Here is a 20325-nt window from a genome sequence, read left to right on the forward strand (position 1 = left end):
ACGGCACGCCAGCCTTCGTCGCTCGGTTCCCTGCCCTCCCACAAGCCAGAGGCTGCCCTGCTAGGGCTCATGGCTGTGCTCCCAGAGCCCAGAATGGCATCTGGGACAAAGCAGGGGCTCCAGAGAGGCCGGGCGGACCGACAGGCCTCACTCTCGACATCACGCCCCCTGGGCACCCACCTGCCATCCGTGAGCCCCAGGGGCTTTGTGGGTGCACGGAGACACATAAGCCAGGGCAAGGCTGACTCTTTAAAAGGGGACTTTATTGACTCCCGGGGAGCAGTGCGCCAGGGCCCAGCTCCGCGCCGGCACACGACAACTCGGCAAAGCTGCTACTCACTTCGGAACCAAGACCGCCTGGCACGAAAAACACACGGAGGAAACATCGACGCGCTTCCCTTTTTTTCCTTTTTTTTTTTTTTTTTTTTGGTACAAAATGATACAAACGACAATACAAAATAGTTGTGCTGTTGACGGTTACAAAAAAAGTCGGGACGTTTGCCTAACCGCACAATGCAGAGTTGCAGCCTGAACGCATCATACTCCAGGACCTTTCCCCAAAACAACCACAGTCATGCGGGGGCTGTTACACAGTTTGTCCATTTTCAAAAAGAAACATGCAAAAAAAAAAAAAAATCAGAATGGAAAAAGGAGAGGAAAGGAAAAGAAACGCGCTCCAAGGGTACACAGAGGTGGCCCCCGGGGACGCGCTCCAAGGGTACACAGAGGTGGCCCCCGGGGGACGCGCTCCAAGGGTACGCAGAGGTGGCCCCCGGGGGACGCGCTCCAAGGGTACGCAGAGGTGGCCCCCGGGGGACGCGCTCCAAGGGTACGCAGAGGTGGCCCCCGGGGGACGCGCTCCAAGGGTACGCAGAGGTGGCCCCCGGGGGACGTGTCGCCCGAGCAGGACCTGTCTTTTGTGCCCCCCACACTGTGCGAGTGACAGTGCAGGATGCTCTGTGCCCCGGAGGCCGTGTTTGGGGTTTTTTGGTGCTCTTGGTAGCTTTGCCCACAGTTGAGACTCCGCTCCCCTAACCAACCGCCCCCCTTGGAGAGCAGAGCTGCCCTCTCAAAGGACCAGGTGTGTGGGCCGGTGCTCACCCCAGGGAAACCAAGGCATGTCGGGGACCTGACGTGTGGCCGTTACCCTGACTGTTCGGTGGCGGGGGGCCCAGCCCTTGGATGTGCTGAGGCACGGGAAAGGCAGGGAGCGGGTGTGAGGCCCAGACCGACACGGGGGTCCTCGGCTGGGGACCACGAGGCCGCATCCATGCTGCCCCGGCCCGCGTTGTGGGGTTTCTCCTGTTCACAGAACGAAACTCCCTACAGAAACAAAGCTGTGCCCCAGCACTTTGCCAGCGAGGTCCCCGCTCACGGGGACGTGTGTCTACAAGCTATGTGAGAGAGGCGTTTGACACCGCCTGTGCATCTAGCTAACGCTAACTTCACCTCCGAATGGGGTTCCGAGTGGGTGTGGGAGGGCGTGGGAGCCCCATCTCTCTCTGGCCCCCAGGGACTGCTGGGGCAAAGGAGAGAGACAGCTGTCTAGCTGTCTGGAAGCAGGGACAGGCACGAGAAGTCCCCCATCAGTGCCCTCCCAGCCTCAGCCTGCATGGTTTAAGCAAAATGCACCAGGGTCCTGGCGGTGGTGTGGGGCAGGGGTGCGGGGTGAGGAGCCAGAGGGCGGCAGGGGAGACGGGCACTTGCATGGGGTTCTGCAGGATGGGTGTGCGGCAAGCCAGGTCCTAGGCTGGGTCTGGCACCTCTGTCCCCTCAGGCCCAGTGCCCTGGGGACCCGGGGGGCTTCGAAAATTCAGAGTCCACAGCTGCCTCCGCTCCCAGACCATGGTCGCACTTGGAAGTTCAATAGGAAGGTGGAGTTTCCAAACACGAAACAGAAGACTCCAGCTCACGCCCCACCAGCCCTGACCCTACCAGCAGTCCCTGGAATGGCCTGGCCCCAGATGCGGGGACAGCTCTCCTTGCCTGGCCCTGAGCCACCAGCACAGCACGACTTTGGACAGGGGTCCCAGCCCCTTCCCCTCGGTGGGCCAGCCACCCCCTGACGCGCAGGTGGCTGTCTACCAGGAGGGGCATCCTGTGTGTGACGTGGTGACCTCTTCTGTCCCTCCGGCCTGGCAGTCAGGGTGGGGTCAGGGTCAGAGCCTGCTACAGGCCCGTCCTCAGGCCACAGGCCCCGCTCAGCTCTGGAAGAACCGTAGAGTCAGTGAGGAGTTCGGTCTGGGGAGGAGCCCTGACACCCAGTGGGGACACAGCCACGCCTACTACACACACACACCCACCCTCATGTATGCCTCTCGGGCCAAAGCTGTTTGGAAAACAGGGTGACCCTAGCTACGGGGACAGGCCTTAGGGTTAGGATTACATGAAATACCCCCAGACCGAGAGCACGAAGAGCCAGCTGAGCCCAGCCCTTCCCACCTCGCCAGGCTTTCGGGGCTTTTCCTGACGCAGGGCTCTGGGATGGGGCTCCAAGCCGCTTCCCCAAGGGCACTCCAATGCCAAGTCCTGCCCAGGGCCAGAACACCCCTCCTCCCCCTTCTTGGGGAGCCTGTGAACAGGCCAGAGCGGTCCCATACAGCAGGGTCTCCCCGGCGGGTCCCTAGGACACAGTGAGGGCTGTTCACCGTCCTGCGCGTCAGACCCCCGTGCAAAGGGCAGCTCCTTTCTGAGGGTCCGAGCAGGTGCTTGGTGCTGACCTGGGTCTCGAGAAGAGGAGAGACAGTTGTTTCAGGTGGGTGCGGTCTGGACGCATCCGAGGGACAGACGGCACAGCAGCGACAGGCGGTTTGGCCACCTGGAGCAGATCTTGGCTGTCCACGTCTGTTCACGAGCATCAGAGGCATCGGTCCAGGGGGAGGGCCCAGGAGAGTGGCTGCCAGTGGCCGGAGATGGCGGTGTGTGTTCCCAGCTCCCCTGCCATCCGCGGAGCCCTCAGGGCCACTGGGCCTTTGATGGGGGCCTCCAGGAGTCTGACCTTGAGGAGTTGGGGGGCTCACGTCAGGGTGTTTGAGGATGCTGGCTGGTTTGGGCTGTGGCTTCTTGGGACACTGTACTCTGATGGACCAAAGCCAACAGGACCAGTGTGGCATCTGGGGTGACATTTGTCTCCAGGGGAGGCCTAATGGTTGACCGGAGGGCCCAGGGGACAGCCAAGGGCAGAGATGGTGAGCATCAGGAAAGCCCCTGGGCACCGCCCCTCCCACCCCAGCTACCTGCACGTCAGGAGTCGGGGGACAGCCAAGAACTTGGTGAAAGCCACGTGCGCACTTGATAGGCCGACTGGGCTTGCCCCCGGGGAGCCTCCTGCAGCCGGGCCTCTGGCCTCCCTCCAGCCTTGGGGCCGCAGGCCCAGGAGACCCTGACTGTGTACAGTAAGCTCGCGGACTCAGAAGGCCTACTGGGATTTGGACCCCGTTTTCTTTGTAAATTTAGTTAAGCAAATCACCCACTTTTTTTCTTAATTTTAAAAAAAAAAAAAGCACGTTTTCCCCGATTCCTTAATTGGTGTCTTCAGAGCTGGGACTGGCTGAGGCTGGGGGCGCTCCGGACTGGGTCGGGGGGACACACGTGGTCTGTCTGCTCGCTTTTCGTCACTCCTGAGTTTGAGGGAATCTGATACATGTACCAAAAGGCACTTTCTTTTTTTTTTTTTTTTTTAAAAACAGTGCTTCTGTTCTAAGAAATTCAAGTTAAGACAGTGCCTCTCGCTGTCCTTCGGTGCCGGTCAGCTACTGTGGTGGGCGGCGTGCCGCGGGGCGAGACGTGTTCATGCCAGACAGCTCACTGTTGGGGGGGCTGGGGCGGGGAGGGACCCCCTAACACACCACTAAAGGACACGTCCGCGGGGAGTCGGGAAGCCCGACGCCCCCCGCGGGCCGCTCCGCGGGGTCAGTCGTCCTCGCCGCCCCCGTACATGTCCGCCAGCTTCTTGAACCTGGGCCCCCACTGGTTCAGGTAGTCGTAGTCTTGGTCCCCGGAGCTGGACGAGTTCAGGGAGCTGACGGAGCCCGCCGTAGAGCCGCTCCCTTCATAGTCGAAGACCAGCAGGGAGTCGTAGGGGGGTGCTGTGGGGTCATTGTCCGCGGCTCGGAGTCCCTGGGGTCACAGAGACACAGCATTAGGGTGGAGAACGTGCCTTCTCGGCCCAGGGCCTGACGGAATGCAGCTTGGAGGGGTGCCCAGGAGCGGAGTTGGGGAAGCAGGCCAGGAAGGTATCGTATTGAGCCTTGCATACAGAAGGTGGTCAGTAAGTGCTCCCGTGTTTAACGGAGGGGCCTCTCGAGAGCCGAGGAGGGCTGGGGTTTATGGAAAGGGCCGCCTGTTGAAAGCAGCTAACACAGATGCTGGCACTGCCAGGCCAGTACCATGAGGAGGGCGGGCTGAGGGGGAGGGGCTAGGTGCAGCCCCTCCGAAGGGGGCAGAGTCCCTGTCGCTGCGGCACAGAACGGGAGTCTGAGGTCGGCAGAAGCCAGAAATCTCCAGCATTCACTATCCACATGAACAAAACTGGGGGGCGCGGCAGGTGTTGCTGGAGGCCCCTCTCGCCCCCGCCCCCCGTGCGGCCTGGCCCGCCCTCCTGCCCTCTGTGCCCCTGCCTGCTCTGCCCCAGGAGGGTCCCCGCGACCGTGGCGTAGTGCGCGCATCCTGCCCCTGCGCCTGGGGGGCGTGCGTTCCTGCCTGCTCTGGGCGGTCCGCGAGGGTGCGAGCGGTGGCCGGGGTGCGCACGGCGGTCCCTGGCAGCAGGACGCACGTCGCCACCCAACCCCGCCCTGGGAAGGGGCGCCCTCGCCGCCTGGGGTGGGCATGGCTCGCTTTTCTCGAAGCCGTATTGAAAACCGGCCTTGGACTCGCGACCGCGTAGGCGTGCGTCCGGGCTTCGACTTCGGTGCAGCCCGGGGGAAGCGCTGTGTCAGTCGTTCAGCTCCTGCGCCCTCCTGGAGCTTTGACCTGCGGCCCGGGGGCCAGCGTCGCCGAGTCTCCCTGGTCTCCGCCGGACCTGGGGCTCTACCTGCTCGCGTCAGTCCCCTTCAAGTTAGCTTTGCACGCAGTGGGGGCGTGCGTTAGAGACCCGGTAGGGACCCGGGTCTCGGGGCGTGGCCGCACCGCCTCGGTCCCCAGCCTGGGCCTGGAGGGGCCTCCTTGTCACTGCCCGGCCGCCCCAGCGCGGTGCGGCCACGGGACCTCATTCTCTGCAGGGGGGCCCTACACAGCCCCCCCGCCCCCGCCCCTGCACGGGAGCACCCACCTCATTGATGAAGTCCCCGATGTCCCCGGGGTGGGGCACCACAGGCCTGATGGGGTACTGGGGCTCGGCGCCCACAGGCCGCTCATCCACACGCCGCACGCCGGGCGCCTTGCTCAGCACGTGCTCCATGGCCTCTGGCTGCTGCAGTTGGCTGAGGTCATAGTCCTGGGGGGCGGCCGGGCAGGAGGGGAGCAGGGGTGTCCTGTTGTGGTCGGGTGCCCAGCGTGCCCGGCATCCTGGCCCGTCACCTGGTCCGCCCTACCCTGATTCGTCCCCGTCAGCCCGGCTGTGAGGCTCGTGTGGGGTCTGTGCCCTGCCGCCCTTGCCAGTCTGATGCCCCCCGGCATGCCCCAGCTCCCACGGTGTGCGTGTTCCTGGGAGCGCCCGCCCCTCTGTCTTCAGGGGGCACGGAGCCTTAGCGGGGTCAGGCGCTGCCCCGAATCCCCTGACGGCCAGCGTGGACCTGGCGTCCAGCCAGGCAGCCCCCTGGATTCACCCTCCGGGTGCGCCGTGCGTGGCTGCCGTGTCACCCAACAGCCCCTGCTGGGGCTGAGTTCCGCGGCGGGCGGGAGAGAGGTCGCCCTGGGCCAGCGCGGCGGAAGCGGGTGCAGGGGCCTCACCTGGTCCTCCTCACCGCCCCCTTCCTCGTCGTACTTGAGGATGTTGTCGCGGACGTCGTCCTCGGGGTCGATGAGCAGCTGCTTGGTGTGGCGTTCCTTCTCCCTGCGCTTCATCCACACGACGAACAGCAGGACCATGGCTGCGGGGGCAGGGCCACGCGGTGAGCAGGGTGCGTATGCGCGTGGGGGCAGGGGTGCATACCCGCGGCTGGGCCGGACTCACTGAGCAGGATGACGATGCAGATGAGGATGGCCACGATGGCGCTGGTGCCCAGACCCGCCGCGGCCACGGCGCCGATGGTGGTGCAGTCTCCATTCTCGTCGCACGGGCACACCTTGACCTTGATGATGGACGTGTTGGACAGCGGGGGGTTTCCAGAGTCGGTGACGATGATGGGGACATCGTACACGCCAGCCTCCAGGTACAGGACGCGCAAGCTCAGCTGGGCATAGTCACCTGGCCCAGAGTGAAAGGACAGGCTTTGTTCAGTCTACAACTAGCACTCCGTTACAGCAAGGCATCCGAAGGGAGAGACAGAGTCTGACAGCATGACAGTCTATACCTCTTTGGTTCATGCACACACATGTGCGCACATGCACACTCACGTTCGAGCACTCCACAGAGTGAAAAGACATTGGCAATTCAAGGAAAGAGCAATTGCAACTTGTTGGATGAAATCATTTCCTTATTATATAAAGAGTTCTACTAAATCAATTAGAAAAAAAGAAAAATCTTCCCAAAGAAAAATAGGCAAAGTGCTCTCTTGTATTCCCAGAGAAACTAGAAATTGGCGTGACCTTTCTAGATGCAACCTCACAATGCTAGAAAACTTCAGGAGTTGGATGCCCTTTTATACAAAAAGGCCGCATCTAGGGAAATACCCTGAGGAAAGACATCGGTTGGGGTCCCATCAGTCAGTGGCCAGGGCAGGAAGCAGTCAGAGACAGGAGTGGCTGGGGCTGTAGATGTTGATGGCTGTGCTCGTTCTGACAGTGGGACCAGGATGCCTTCATAGCACCCTGCAGGGATGGACTGGCACATGGCCAGGGGCCCCAGCCTCATGGGACCCCATGGGGGGAAAGGGCCCCGTCTCCACAGCTCACTCTTCCATGGGCCATGGGCCCCCTCGAGGTGCGGCACCCCAGGCGTGTCCCGTTCTCCTGGAGCGTGAGGCAGACTCACCATTTAATCGGGTGATGGTCCAGTTCTTCCGCACGGCGGCTGGGACAAAAGGCAGCTCGAAGACATAGGGGCCGATGTTGGGGTCAACATCAGCATCGGCGGCTGTGATGTTGATGGCGTTCAGGCTGGGCTTCTCACAGATCTGTGCCTCCTTGGGAAGCAGCTCCGGGGCATTGTCGTTGATGTCAATGAGATAGATCTGGAGGGTCCCGGTGCCGCTGGCCGGGGGGATCCCTGTGGGACAGACACAGTATGATCCTAAAGAAGCGGCTCCCCCACGACCTCAAGCACATGATGATGCACATTGGGTGAAGACCCAGCCCCAGTGCCCTGCCCAGGGACAGCCCCCAGCCCCACCAAGCCCGATGCCCGCAGCTAGACGCCCTCAATCAGGGCATCGTCGGGGGAAGTGCAGGAGCCCAGTAGCCTGCACCCCATTCTGCTGCCCTCTGTGCTTTTTGCTGCTTTGGCCATGGGTTCATTTAAAATCACTCTCTAATCCAGCAGCTCCCCTCCAGCCGGGGCCGGTGCACCATCTGGCCAGCCCTCAGGACCGGGCTTTAGCAGACCCCGTAGGTTGGGGAAGGCAGGAGGGAGGCAGGCGGTGGTTACCAGGCCCTGGCTTTCACTTGCTATGGATGAACCTTTGTGCAAGTGTTCTGGGCGTTCTTGTGTTCTTGCTCCTGGAGCCGGAGGGCACCGCTGTCCTAGAACCCACCACAGCAGACCGCCGAAGTCTACCTCAGGACTGTTGCGCATGCCGCTTCCTAACTCTGGGACTCCCCTGCTGCCCCTTCTTCCCTTGGCGTGTTCCTTCTGGTCCCAAGGTCAGTGCTTCACAGCCAGGAGCACAGCTATAAGCCCAGCCCCTCCCTCCCACACCCTGTTTTGTTTTCTTCCAGAACGTACTCCCTAAAATTATCTGGTTGACTTGTTTCTCATTCATCTCACTGGGGCAAGAGACTGCTGAGTTGTCCCTCAATATCCATTTCCCCCTTTGTCCTTAATAGAAGAAGCAGAGCCCCAGATTTTATCTGGGATCATGACCGCCCAGCTGTTAGACTACATTTCTCAACAAGCGTTACGGTGCAGTGCGGTTTCATGGCTAAGTTCTTTGTGAGCTGGGGGTGGACGTTCTTAGAAGGGCAGGAACATGTCCCTGCATTCCTTGCTCTTCTTCTTGTTTGCCAGAATGTGGTCGTGATGACTGGAGCAACAGCAGCCATTTTGGGTCATGCCATAACTCGTGGCCAGAGTGAGCCTGGTTTCTCAAACCTGACCCTAGCCCCCCAGGGCTGCCTGTCTCCAGTCTTCTTTTATGTGGGAGAAAATAAGCTGCAATTGTGTTGAAATTTCTATCACTGTTACACAGCTGAACCTAGTTTTAGCTGACACACAGAACCTGGGGACGTCAGCCTTTCAAGGGAGGGACTTTTGTCGGGTGTGTCTACTGATGGGTGGTGCCTGGCACAGAGCAGCTCAGCAGTAGTGAGAGCAGGGGCAGTGCTGACTTGGGCCAGGCCCCACTCCCCATCCTTTTGAGGACCCTGGATCACTTAATCCTCACACCTCTGGGGGAGGGGGTAGGGTTGTCCCCACTCAACGGAGGAGGAAACTGAGGCACAGAGCAGTCAGATCTCTTCCCACCACTAAGTGGTGCTGGGACTTATCCCTGGTTCTAGACCTTTCTCCTTCACTCCCTCTCCCCTCCTGTGCAGAGTTGGCTGGGTATTTGGGGCTATGGGCCTCACCAGCTTCTGAGTGCCCTGGGTCCAGGGGGGGTGGCCTCAGGGCCTGGAGTCCTAGCACCCACTTGTGGAGATGCTGTCCACACCCCTTGGAAGGTCCAGTGCTCACGACTCCTCTTTCTGCCCCATGTGGGCCCCACCACGGCCACCTCTGCCCGGATCTCCTCACCCCTGCTTGGCTCACTGTCACCCCCGCAGCCCCAGCCTCCTCAGGGCTCCTCATTCTGGCCCGGGGGCCTCACCTCACCCTCTCCAAGCTCCCAGGGCTTGTGCTGCTGGTGTGTGGCTTCCACGGTGCCTGCCCAGTCTCTGGGGCCCCTCATGTCCCCTCCGACCCCCAGCTCTGACAGAGGGCTGCAGGGGTCACGGGTGGGCAGAGCCACAGGGGGCGGCGTCCCAGGGGCTGCTTAGGGGAAGCCCCCGCCGCAGTGTGTGGTCAGCGTGACGGGGCTGCTCGGGCAACATGCGGATGTGGCCGGCTGCCCTCCGTTCACCAGGTGGGGAGCTGAGAAGCGGCTCGGGTCTCGTTCAGCCGAGACAGGGCTGGACCAACGTCACGCCGCCTCTGCCATCCTGGCTCCCTGGCACCCACGGGGAGCGCCACGCATGAGTGAAGGGGCGCGGCGTGGCACCCACCCGTGAGCCTGGTGGTCAGGCAGCGGCTGTGCTCGGACGCCTGCGGAGAGGGCGCTGCGGGGCGCGCTGAGGGACGGTAGGGCAGGACTCTGCGAGCCTGCGTGGCGCTCGCCTCCCCGCTTCCCTCCTCCGGCTTCTCTGGCTGGGGGCGGGCCTCCCTCTGTCTCCCGGCCATGAAGCCCAGGCTCGGGCGCGCACCCAGCCGTAGCCCCCCGGGGCCCGGGCGCACCGTTGTCAGCCGCCAGGAAGGTGGCCTCGTACACGTTGTTTTTGATGTACAGGGACTCGCGGTCGAGGACGGCGGCCGTGGTGATCTGACCGTTGGTGGTGTTAATGTGCAGCCAGTTCGCTGGGTCCGACAGCTTGGAGTATCTGAGGAGGGAGGAGGTGAGCCGGTGAGGGGACAGTGGCCCCGAGTCCCTGGCCCCACCCGCTGTGGGGCGCCCGCCTGGACATGGGGAGGTTTCCCTGCCCATGCGACCCTCACAAGGACCCCAGGAGGCAGACGCCCCCCTCACTCCCTCGGCAGACGGGGAGACTGAGGGGCGGAAGGGGTAGGTGGCCTGCAGCGTCACAGCTGGTGAGCAGCCAGGTCAGAACCAGCCTGACTCGAGAGACGGCTGCAGGTGCTGGAGGGTCTTCCACCTTCTTGGGCGGCGACCACGCAATGCTCGTGGCTGGCTGAGGGCCGGCGGCATCGCCTGGACCGCCTGGATCCCGCGGGACGGGGGTTCCGGCTGTCCCCAGGACTGGGGCTCCTGAGGTTCCCTGCCTGGAGGGACAACACAGGTCGGGCACTTCCTGGGGTGCAGGTGTCACCGGGCAGGATGGGACTCCTCTGCGTGGGAAGCAAGGGAGCCCAAGGGTGGGAGGGAGCCCCTTCCTGTGGCCCCAGGCCGGACCCACCGCACAGCCTGCTGCATGAACCGGTCAGGGTCCGCCGCCGAAAACGTGGTCAGCACCGTGCCGGCGGGCACACCTTCCTCCAGGCGGATCAGCTTGTGGTTCGAGGGGAAGTAGGGTGCCTCGTTGATGTCCATGACGGAGATGGTCACCCCGGCCGTGGACTGGAAGGACATCTGGACCCCGCCGGCCAGGGGCGCCTGGTTGGACACCATCACGGTCAGCATGAATGCTCTGTTCAGCTCGTAGTCGACTGCCTGGAATGAGAGAGGCCCGCAGGGGTGAGTGGGCGGGGTGGGCTCGGAGGCAGAAACCGTGCGTGGGTCACCGGGTCGGCGCCCCCTCCTCCCATGATGCTGGTCCCCAGGGAAGCAGCCTCCAGCCTCCCTTGTCTCCGGCTTCCCATGGGACTTGCCAATGGGAGCAGAGTTTGGGGTAAAGGACCCTCCCGTGCCTTCCCATCGTGTCCTGGTAGGGCCATAGCTGGGCTCCTGGGGCTCCAGCCCCCAGGGGGTGGCACCCCTCCCCAGTGCCAGCTCTCAGCAGGTGCTGCTCCTTCCAGGCTGGTGAGGTCAAGGCCCCATGGCTATTTGTCTAGGAGCCCCTTGCTGGGTGCAGCGGGCAGTCTCTTCTGTTGTTCTGACCCCCCCAGTTTTTGGTTTGCCACAGCAGCCCCGGGGCTCTCCCTCACCAACTCTGTGGCTTCTCTTCCCTCTGTACGTGGCTCCTGCAAGAACACGATTCCCAGTTACACCATTTTGGGGCTCCAGGACCGTGACTGACAAATGCTAGAAGGGGTCTGCAGTCTACCATAACTCCCAGGAAAAGAACGGCTTTAGGTGACCAGGGCTCAGTGCTTAGATGGTGGGTCCTGATGTGATTGAGTTTAAGGACAAGAATCAATGCAAAGGAATCTTCAGCTCACTTGGCCTTCTCCCTGTGGGTAGTGATTTGGGGTTTGTTACTTTTTAAAGCTTTTTAGGTATAACGTAGGGTAAAGTAAATAAACACGTGTAATGTGATTAGGAAGTAAGATTTTCAGTGTAAGAAGCACAAGTATGAAGTCATCAGAGGGAAGTAAAACCCTCCAGAGTTAAATCTGAAATGAATGACCCTCTGAATCGGCGGAAGGGACGGAATGGGTCAGGGTGGGCCCGTGCTGGGCCGTGCGGCTTCCCGGCTCTGCCCCCGAGAAGACGGGGCTCAACAACAGTGAGCAGCGAGCACCTCTGGGGCCTGGATGCCGGTTTCTAAGGACCCGTCCTCACTGGAGAGACGGCCTGCAAACCAATCTAGGTCCAAAGGTCTGGACTCTGTGACTGTGTCGCCCTCTGCGGCACAGGGACTGTGTGGACTGATGAAGCTAGGGGTCTTGCAGTGGGAGCGGGCCCGAGATTACCCAGGTGGCCTGATGTAGCATCCGAGGGTGTTTACAAGGGGGGGCTGGGGTCCTTTGGCAAGGCAGCAGGCAGCGTGGGGACCGAGGCAAAGACGGCTCTGGCTCTGAGGACAGAGGACCGGCCAACGGAGTCAGGACGTGGCTCGCCAACCTGGAAAAAGCCAGCAATGAAAACACCAGAGCTCCGGGGGGTTGGGCACAGCCTTGCGCGCTCTCTGGTTTCAGCCCGTTGAAACGGACGGATTTTGGACTCCGACTTCCAGAAGCGCGAGAGGGTCATGGACTGTGTGAAGACACCCAGCTTGACGCGAGTGGTTACAGTAGCCACCATAAGCAGAGAGTGACCGCGGACAGCTGCTGGCCTGAATGGACCATTAAAGGCAGCAAAAGAAGCTTCTGCCTTTCTCTTGGACTCTGCATTAGTTTCCTGTTCCGATTTTGTGGCTTAGAGGGACACAAATTTGTCATCTTGCAGTTCTAGAGGTCAGAGGTAAAAAATCAGCATCCCAGGACCGTTAGGTGTGGGTATGGCTGGGTCCTCCTGGAGGCTCTGGGAGGCCCCCATGCTCTTGGGCCCGCCTCCCCCTGCAGAGCGGTGGCCTGGCCCCTTGGAGGCCCTCTGTGACCTGTGCTTCTTCCCGACGGCTCCCAGGACTCTGACCTCCTGCCTCCCTCTCCCAGACACGCTGTGAGCCCAGGGCCGCCCTGGATATCCCTGGGCGACCGCCTGTCTCAGAATGCTTACCTCACTCACACTTGCTAAGCGAGTGCCACACAATTCCAGCCAAGGAAGGACAGAATTTTAAAAGCACCATTCTATACTCACTAATGAAGACATTTACGTGCATAAGGGTCACCAGTAGACGACAAAACCGGATGGAGACTGGCGGCAGAGGGCACATTTGCAGGCACGAAGCATTGTACTCAGACTGCTGGCTAATCACAAGGGGGCAGAGTCAGTGACGGGAATGATGGGAACTGGCTGTCACCACCTGAGCCCACGGTCCTGGATGACCAGAGTGGGACAACCGGGCACCACGGGCTTCCCGATGCGACCCAGCCCAGCCACAAGGTCTAATCCCAGGTTACAGTAACTGTGGGAGAGCGAGGAACAGAGTTACCAGGAGGAAGGCATTGGACAGTCTGGCACATGGGGCCTCCCGTTGGCCAGCTGACCTGTGTCTGTGACAGGTCAACACTGGGCGGAATGTTCTAGATTATGAGAGAGTCAAGAGGTGTTGCAACCAACTGCATGATCCCTCTTCGGATCCGGATCCGAAGAACCACGGCAAAGAGAGACTTTGAGGAAAGTTAAAGGACACAGAACAGACTTGCGTCCGAGGATACGGAGGGCGGACGGCTGCTTTCGTCAGGGGTGTGACACTGTGACAGCGCACACGTATGGAGGCCAAACATATTACTGAGGGGGACGCATCTGACTTACATAGAGATGCGCGGTCATGAGGTCTGGGAGTTGAAAACCTCTTTCAGCAAAAATGGAGATGAGATGGGCCGGAACAAGCTAACAGCTCAGACTGCGGTGCGGACAGCACCCTCCCCTCTGTCTGCTGGGCGCCCGGAGGTGCTCAGGACGCACACAACAGTGTGTTTCTGCTTGGAGAGGAGCTGATCTGCGGGGTCGGGAGCCCGTGTCTGCAGCCGGTAGCGCCTCTCCCCACCAACCCGAACCCCAGCCTCCTCAGGGTCCCCCAGCTGCTCGGCGTTTGGCTTGGGTGAGCGTTAAAGACCATACTGCGGGTGCTTTGACCCTTTGCTTTCTCAGCGCGGCTACAGACGAGGCATTAAGTACGAGACGAAGGGCTTTCTGATGACAGGGGATGGGCCTGGGGGTTCAGGGAAGCCCGATGCCAGCCCGACAGGAGGGTCTGGAGGCCGATGCTCTCCGGAGATCGGGGTTCCGGGCTGACCCCCGTCATCCTCTCCGGGCGTGATCTCCTTGTCCGCCCAAGTAGGAGGGGTTCCTGAAGGCCCCCTGGAGTCCTGCCATGAGATGCCACGTCCTTCTGTGGCACACGCCTTGTCGTGCTGATGTCTTCCCCTGCCCTGACAACCCCTTGAGGAGGGGGCTGTCTGCCCCTTATATCAGTGCGGTGCCGCTGGGGGTCCGCCTGGGGGAGGCACCCCCCTTGGCCATCCCTATTGCTCATCCCCCAGCACGAGGCCCGGCGCTGCTCAGGTGCATGTGCAGCAGGGACTTGGGCCCACAGATGCTGCCCAGGCTGGACCCTCAGGGGCCCAAGCGGGCAGCCCGTCTGAGGAGGCACCCACTGTGGGCTGACTTGGCAGCCCGCGCCTGAAGGACAACCCCCGGGGCTTCAGGCCGCACACCGGGGGCCCCTCCCACAGGGGTGGGCATGGTTCTGCCATCCTGGGCACAGATGCCGCCACATCAGCCCCTGCGCCCACGCTGTATCCAGGTCCCCACAAAACCAAACAGCTGCCAATGCCACCAGCCCCTCCTCCCGGACCCTCAGAGAGTCGTCTGGGGACGGGGCTCCTCCATTTCAGTGGACAGTTTCATGGAACCGTGGTGGTTTTCCTCCGAACAAAGCACCCGAGGGAAGTAATCGTTCCCCTGTTCCTCGGTTCATGTCCCCGGGGGACACGGAATAATGTTGCGTGTCGTGCATTAAGATTGTGTCACCCGTCCGAGTGAGAATGCCTTCCAGAAAGACTATTACGGCCAATAAACGTCCACAGGAGGGTGAAATAAAACACATTTGTAATGGAGAAATCGATAGGTAATTTGGCCCACCGGTTTCAGTTAGAGCGGCCGCATATGCTGCCCGGTCTCTGCCAGGCCCCTCCCCAGACGTGGCAAGGACCCTCCGCGAAAAGGCGAGGGGCTGGTGTGTGGCCTCTGGAGAGGCTGTCCGGCGGGGGCAGGCCGTGCGGGGCAGGGCGGGGGCAGGGGGTGCGGAGGGACGGATGAGCTCCCCTGCACGGCTGCCTCAGGGCTATTACAGCAGGATGGCAGGGGCTGGGCTGGTGGGGGTCTGCCTCTGGCCCGCCTGTTCTCTGGGGCTCCTGCCAGCGCATACCCCCCGCCCCGCCCATCCTGGGGCTGGAGCTTGCCATCTGGTGCCAAAGAGGCTGCTGGTTTCGAGGCTGTGTTCCAGGTGTGCGGCAGGAGAAAGGGCCCGGGGTTGGTCTGAGCCTGGAAGAGGTGGTGTTGTTGTGGCTGGAGGCGGAGGAGGCTGGGGAGGTGGCAGAGGGGCTCCGAGGAGGCTGGGCACGGGGCCTGTGCCCACTGGGGCCGGCGGTCTGACAGCAGAGTGGCCGTGCCCCAGCTTGGCTAGAGCCTGAGAGGTGGCGGGCCAGTATGGGGGGCAGGATGGAGCTCGGGGGCGCAGGGGGCAGGGTAGGGGTCAGGAAGACCCGCCCGAGGTGACTGGGCACTGCCTTTGACCGACAATGCAGCCAGGATCCGTGCGAGGTAGCCGAGGGCCTGGCTGACCACACACACGTCTACCCGGTGTCTCGTCCACCCTCCAAGCAGTGGAGGCCGCGGACCAGGAGTCCCTCCACCTGGGGGCAGGGGGCTGGAAGCAGCAGCAGGTTGTGTGATGACGGGAAGGCGAGGGCAGGGACGGGCCCCGGTGGCAGAGCGTGAACACGGCAGGTGGCCCGACTCCTCTGGGGGTCCCGTGGACCCTGGTGGGACTGAAGGGACCGTCCTCGCACCCTGGGGAGCCCATGGGAGCACGGCCGTCCTGATTCCACGGTGACGATGTTCACAGTGAGGACAGGAGCTGCTTCTGTCAGCTCCGCTGTCACCATGGCCGGGTGCTGCACCAGATCGCTAGCCAGGGCCGGCTATAATGTCAGCGACAGCCCCGCATCTGGGGCACAGAGAGGGCGACGGGCCCATGCCAGGGGTAAGCGAGGGAAGAGCCAGCCCGGGAACCCAAGAAATAGGCCTCCCGCCCCAGCCGGCAGCAGACTCCCCCAACTGCCTCACACCTCCCATGCCCCCTCCTGCCCCCCGCTGCAAGGTAAATCTGAAAACACCGTGTCTCCACCGCGGGGAGTGAAAATAACCCAAAATGCCGTCTAAGACGAAGCATTGTGCCTTACACAGACTTTAAGTGCGGAGTTCAGAGAAAAGCCCCGTGTGGAATACCAAGGAGAAAAGGGAACACGGAGCCGTGTGGCCCGGCTGCTGAGTGCGGCCGGGACACGGGCCCAGTCTCCGCGGGACAGCCCGGCCACCCATGCTCCCAGTGCTCAGGGTTCCAGCGCGTGTGGGGTGGGATTCATCTGTGACATGGGACAAGCGCATGTCTCCACCGCCACGCTGGAGAGGTGGGAGTCCCCCAGCCCTCTCCCTGCCCCTCCTCATCACACCCCTGTTCCCAGCTCGTTTCTCGAGATTCGTCTATAATCGCCACACCGAGTGCTGGATAAAGGCCATACGGGGAAGGAGAGATAGCGGCCTCTGCCGCTTAGGAAAGCAAAGGGGTGTCTTCAGTTTCAGAGAGCTAAGACCTGCCGTGCACTGCTAAGACGGACTCCTTCCTGGCTGAGCTGGGTTTATCTCAGGAATGCAAGGATGGTCTGACATTACACAGGCTCTCGATGGGAGTTCACGCAGTAGTGGACTGAGGCGGAAATACAACCCTCCAGGAGGGCACAGGAAAGTGATCTTCTGGGGGAGGGGGCAGGTCAGGCTGCAGAGTCCCTGGCGGTCACGTGACCAGGCCTCGCGAAGCCTGCCTCTGACACGAGCAGGTGGACGCAGTCCTTTGCACCCAGATGTCAGGGGTGGCTCGCACTGAACCCGTATTGCTTCTGTCCATTCTGTCCCGGGTGGTGGCAGGGGACAGAACCCACGACGGCTGGCAGGAAGACTACCCACCTTCACCACGGTGACCATGCCCTCGTTGGTGACGGGGTCTGTGCGGACGCTGAAGTGTCCGGAGGGGTCCCCGCTGATGATCCGGTAGAAGGCGTTCCAGTTGGGCGAGTGGGGCTGATCTCGGTCCATCACGGTGAGGTTTGCCACCACCACCTCCACCTGGTTTTCTGGGACCTCCCCCGCGTACTGCAGAACATAAGGAAAGACAGTGTTCTCAACCCTTGCGGGAGCCTGGGGAGGTCAGGAGGGACTTTCTAGCAGCCCCTGCGGGTTGCCCTCCATCCAGCTGCTTCTGTAGACGGGGACTCCCACACCCCTTCCGTGGGCACGGTGGTATCCCCAGAGGGCTCCGGTGCCTCCAGCTGTGCCCACCACCCACCTCCAGACGGAACCTCCACTTGCACACACACACACGCCTGCTGGCCTCCCTCCAAGCCCCAAGATGGCCCCCTTGCGCCCTGGAGGCCTTTGTGACTGTGGCGACGCAGGAGACTCAACATTTGCAGGACGGGTGCTGGAGAGCTTTGGGGGCCTTCCCCGGGATGGTCCTGGCCAGGGTCCTGCCATCCCCGCGGTCCCACCATTGATTCAGGGCTTGGGGTCCGCAGCCACCGATGTGTCATACCAAACACAGAGCCCTTTCTCCTGCTGAACGCCCCCATCCCCGTCAGTGGTTGTGGTTCACGTGGCTGAGTTGGTTGTGTGCAGGGAAAGATGCTGTGTGTGTGTGTGTGTGTGTGGGTCAGGGTGGTGGTAGCAATCTGGGCACCCCCTTCCGAGTGAGAATCACTGCTGAGTGTCGGCCCTGCTGACGTGTGGCCTGTGCAGCCGTGGCCCTGTGGAAGGGCCTGAGTTTGGCTGAACATTCTGCTCTCAGTGTCTTGAAACTCCTAATAATTTGCAAACTAGGGCCCGGTTCCTTATTTCACACTGGGTCCTGCAGTTTGTGTGGTGGGCCTGACCCTGTGCAGCATGGCTTTGAGCCACAAAACCTGGGGACAGAGTCTGGACGGAGATCTCGGATGTCTGACTGTGGTCACAGTGGTGCAGCTGACGGCGGCCACCAAGTGTGGGTGCCCAGACAGGCGCTGCCGGGGCATTACCTCTCCCGCTGCCTGCGGTAGCCCTGCCCTCATCCCCGTTTTACAGATGAAGCAAGAGAGATTAACACACCTTGGGTCCCACAATGGGGCGCCCAGTGTCCGCTCTAAGGATCCGGCCCCCAGTCACAGTGGTGGGGTCACAGGATGGGGAGGAAGGCGTCTGCACGGGCTTGGCCGATGTCCCAGGCAGCTTGGCTCTGAGCCTCGTCCTCCTGCCCTCGCCCCCCCGCTGCACCTGCTGTGGCACAAAGCCTCCTGGTCACAACCAGGACAGCCACCCTGCCTCGTGCCCACGTTGGGGGTGTGGCCCAAATGCGCCTGTGCACACCCTAGGACAGACATGGAACCGCTTTAGCCAGAGACGGTCCTCCTGTCGCTCAGGGCACCAGGTCTGGGCCTTGCCTGCTCCGGAACCAGCTCCCGCCCCTGAGTGAGGGTCACGTGGGGCAGCCAGTCATGTGGCCTCCGCCACTGAGGGGCTCCTGAGGCCGCAGCCACCATCTGGAGTCCCTCACACACATCCAGCCCTGACCGCAGCCCAAGGGCCGGACCCCTACACACGTCTGCCCAGAGCCCTTGCACGTGCCCTATGGGGCCCTGCGTGCAGCCTTGGCCGGCTGGGTTGGCTCACAGGGGACCCTCTCCTTGAGGGCGAGACGGGGCCAGGCAGTGGGACCTCTCTCCATGTGGCGTCTAGGCTTCCTGCTCTCTCCGTCGGGAGCTTGGTACCTCCCAGAGAGACTGGGCCTCGATGGTTGTGATGGTTTTCTGCCCTGAACACTTCCGAATTCAAGCCTCAGCTGGTGGTTGGGGAGGGGTTCTGGGGCACAGTGCATGGAAAACTGGGCCGCCGTGGCTTGAACGCAGGGGCCTGACTTCCAGGAACGGGGGCCGGAAGGCCGAGGGTAGCATCAGTGGCTGCGTGTTGGAGACATTGAGGCTGGTGGCTCTGTCCTTCTCTGGCTTCCACGAGGTCAGAGCACAGCAGCTCAGCCTGTCCTGTCTGTGCTGGGTGGCGCTGAAGGACGGCCGCCCGGCATGTGTGTCCAAGGGATGGCGTCTGCGGGCAGACGGGTGGGGATGCCGAGGCCCAGCAGCTTCTGTTCCCGGAGGCGCTTGCTGGTGAGAAGGAGGGGAGGTGGGTGCAGACTCCCCAAAGGACCGGTGTGGGCTTGTTGTCCCCCACTGTGAGAGGCACGGGGGGCCCGGTCCCCAGGCTTGTGGCAGATGTGTACGGAAGATGCAGACAGGGGCGAGTGGATGAGGCAGTCGACGCGCAGAGCAGCGACGGTCGGAGCGAGGGAGGAACTGTGAGCCCCCACGAGGCCGGCTGCCTCCAGGGCCAGAGCACAGGACTGGACTCCCGGCCTCCACGCTCCACAGGGAACCCCACAGTCCGCCGCGCAGGCGCAGACAACAGCCCCCATCTGTCTCCTGGCACGGGCAAGCCTTCCAACCCCGATACCATCACCTTGTCAGTGGGAAAAACTGAATTTATCCCAAGTGGGATCTCGTCCAGCGGCCCCAGTGCTGGACGGGATGGAGGCCCTCCAGCTCGGTCCTACTCAGCAGCACGAGGCCTCGTCGTGGGATTCGGGAGCACCAGCACTCGCGGTCACCCCGAGCTGGCTGCCTGCCCGTCGCCGTTCCCGTTTCTCCAGCGGCCCAGGGGCCCCACTGTCCCCGCGCCTGACCCGCCGGCGGCAGCAGCAGGCTGGCAGCTGGGCTCCACCCCAGCCAGGCTTCTGGGAGGCACCTAGGGAGTGTGAGGGAGGGCTGGGGGCTGGGGGCTGGGGGACAGGAGGGGTCAGCCCGGGGCGGCTCAGGGCCACTTCGGGCTGTGGGTGTGTGTGCGTGCGGGGGGTGACCTGGTCCCTGGGAACTCTCGGGAGGATCCCAGGTGGGGGGTGATGCCCTCCAGTGGTCCTCGGGGGAGGGGGAGCTGGGCACAGGAAGAGGTGGAAGGACCTTGGGAGTGGGGGGTTTGCAGACCTCCAGAGTTGTCCCCCGGATGGCCTGGAGGAGGCCGACGATGCTTGCGACGCAGCCCCTCTGCGTTGGTGGGAGTGAGGGGGGCAGGGTGACTGCAGCGGCCGGCAGGGCCACGAGGTCAGAGCTCACAGTGGCGGCAGGCCTGGGTCACTGGAGCCGTCCTAGAGACCCGCCTCCTGCTGGTAGACCTTGCCCAGCCCTTCCCGGCTGGGCCCCGGGCTGTGCCCTCTGCAGGGAGGTCACCATGTCCCCAGAGCAGGAGGCTGTCTCCACTGGGGCTGAGTGAGAATTACTGGTTTTATCGTCCACAGAATGGGCACCCCATCTCTCCGAGGACTCGGGGATGGAGGAGACTGCACACAAAGCTCCTGGCCCATGTCGGGCCTTCTGTGCGGGGGTGTGCGGGACCTGGCAGGGCTCCAGGCCCCAGGGCCCAGATTCCTTGTTGCAGAGGGAGGGATGACCAGGCTCACCAAATGTGGGTCTGGGGCCACAACACCTGACTCTCCTGAGGGGCTTGGTGGGAATGGAGGGCTAGCGTTGGGGCTGGCAAACCCAGGGGCCAAGTTCAGGGCACCGCCTCCTTTGTTAAT

General features: G+C 62.3%; 1 protein-coding gene across 1 annotated transcript in view; it reads right to left on the reverse strand.

Moving 5' to 3' along the window:
* Nucleotides 1–245: 245 nt before the first annotated feature.
* Nucleotides 246–20325, reverse strand: part of CDH4 (cadherin 4) — a 499549-nt gene continuing 479469 nt past the window's right edge. The window contains exons 9-16 of the mRNA XM_059133210.1: nucleotides 16638–16823; nucleotides 10363–10616; nucleotides 9686–9828; nucleotides 7073–7306; nucleotides 6113–6346; nucleotides 5890–6029; nucleotides 5270–5434; nucleotides 246–4119 (exon numbers count right to left, since the gene is read on the reverse strand). Of these exons, the coding sequence (XP_058989193.1) occupies nucleotides 3913–4119; nucleotides 5270–5434; nucleotides 5890–6029; nucleotides 6113–6346; nucleotides 7073–7306; nucleotides 9686–9828; nucleotides 10363–10616; nucleotides 16638–16823 (1563 nt within the window). The 3' untranslated portion in view covers nucleotides 246–3912. The remainder of the gene's footprint in view (nucleotides 4120–5269; nucleotides 5435–5889; nucleotides 6030–6112; nucleotides 6347–7072; nucleotides 7307–9685; nucleotides 9829–10362; nucleotides 10617–16637; nucleotides 16824–20325) is intronic.

The sequence above is a fragment of the Mustela lutreola genome, chromosome 9, assembly GCF_030435805.1.
Source record: "Mustela lutreola isolate mMusLut2 chromosome 9, mMusLut2.pri, whole genome shotgun sequence".
Taxonomy (NCBI): Eukaryota; Metazoa; Chordata; class Mammalia; order Carnivora; family Mustelidae; genus Mustela; species Mustela lutreola.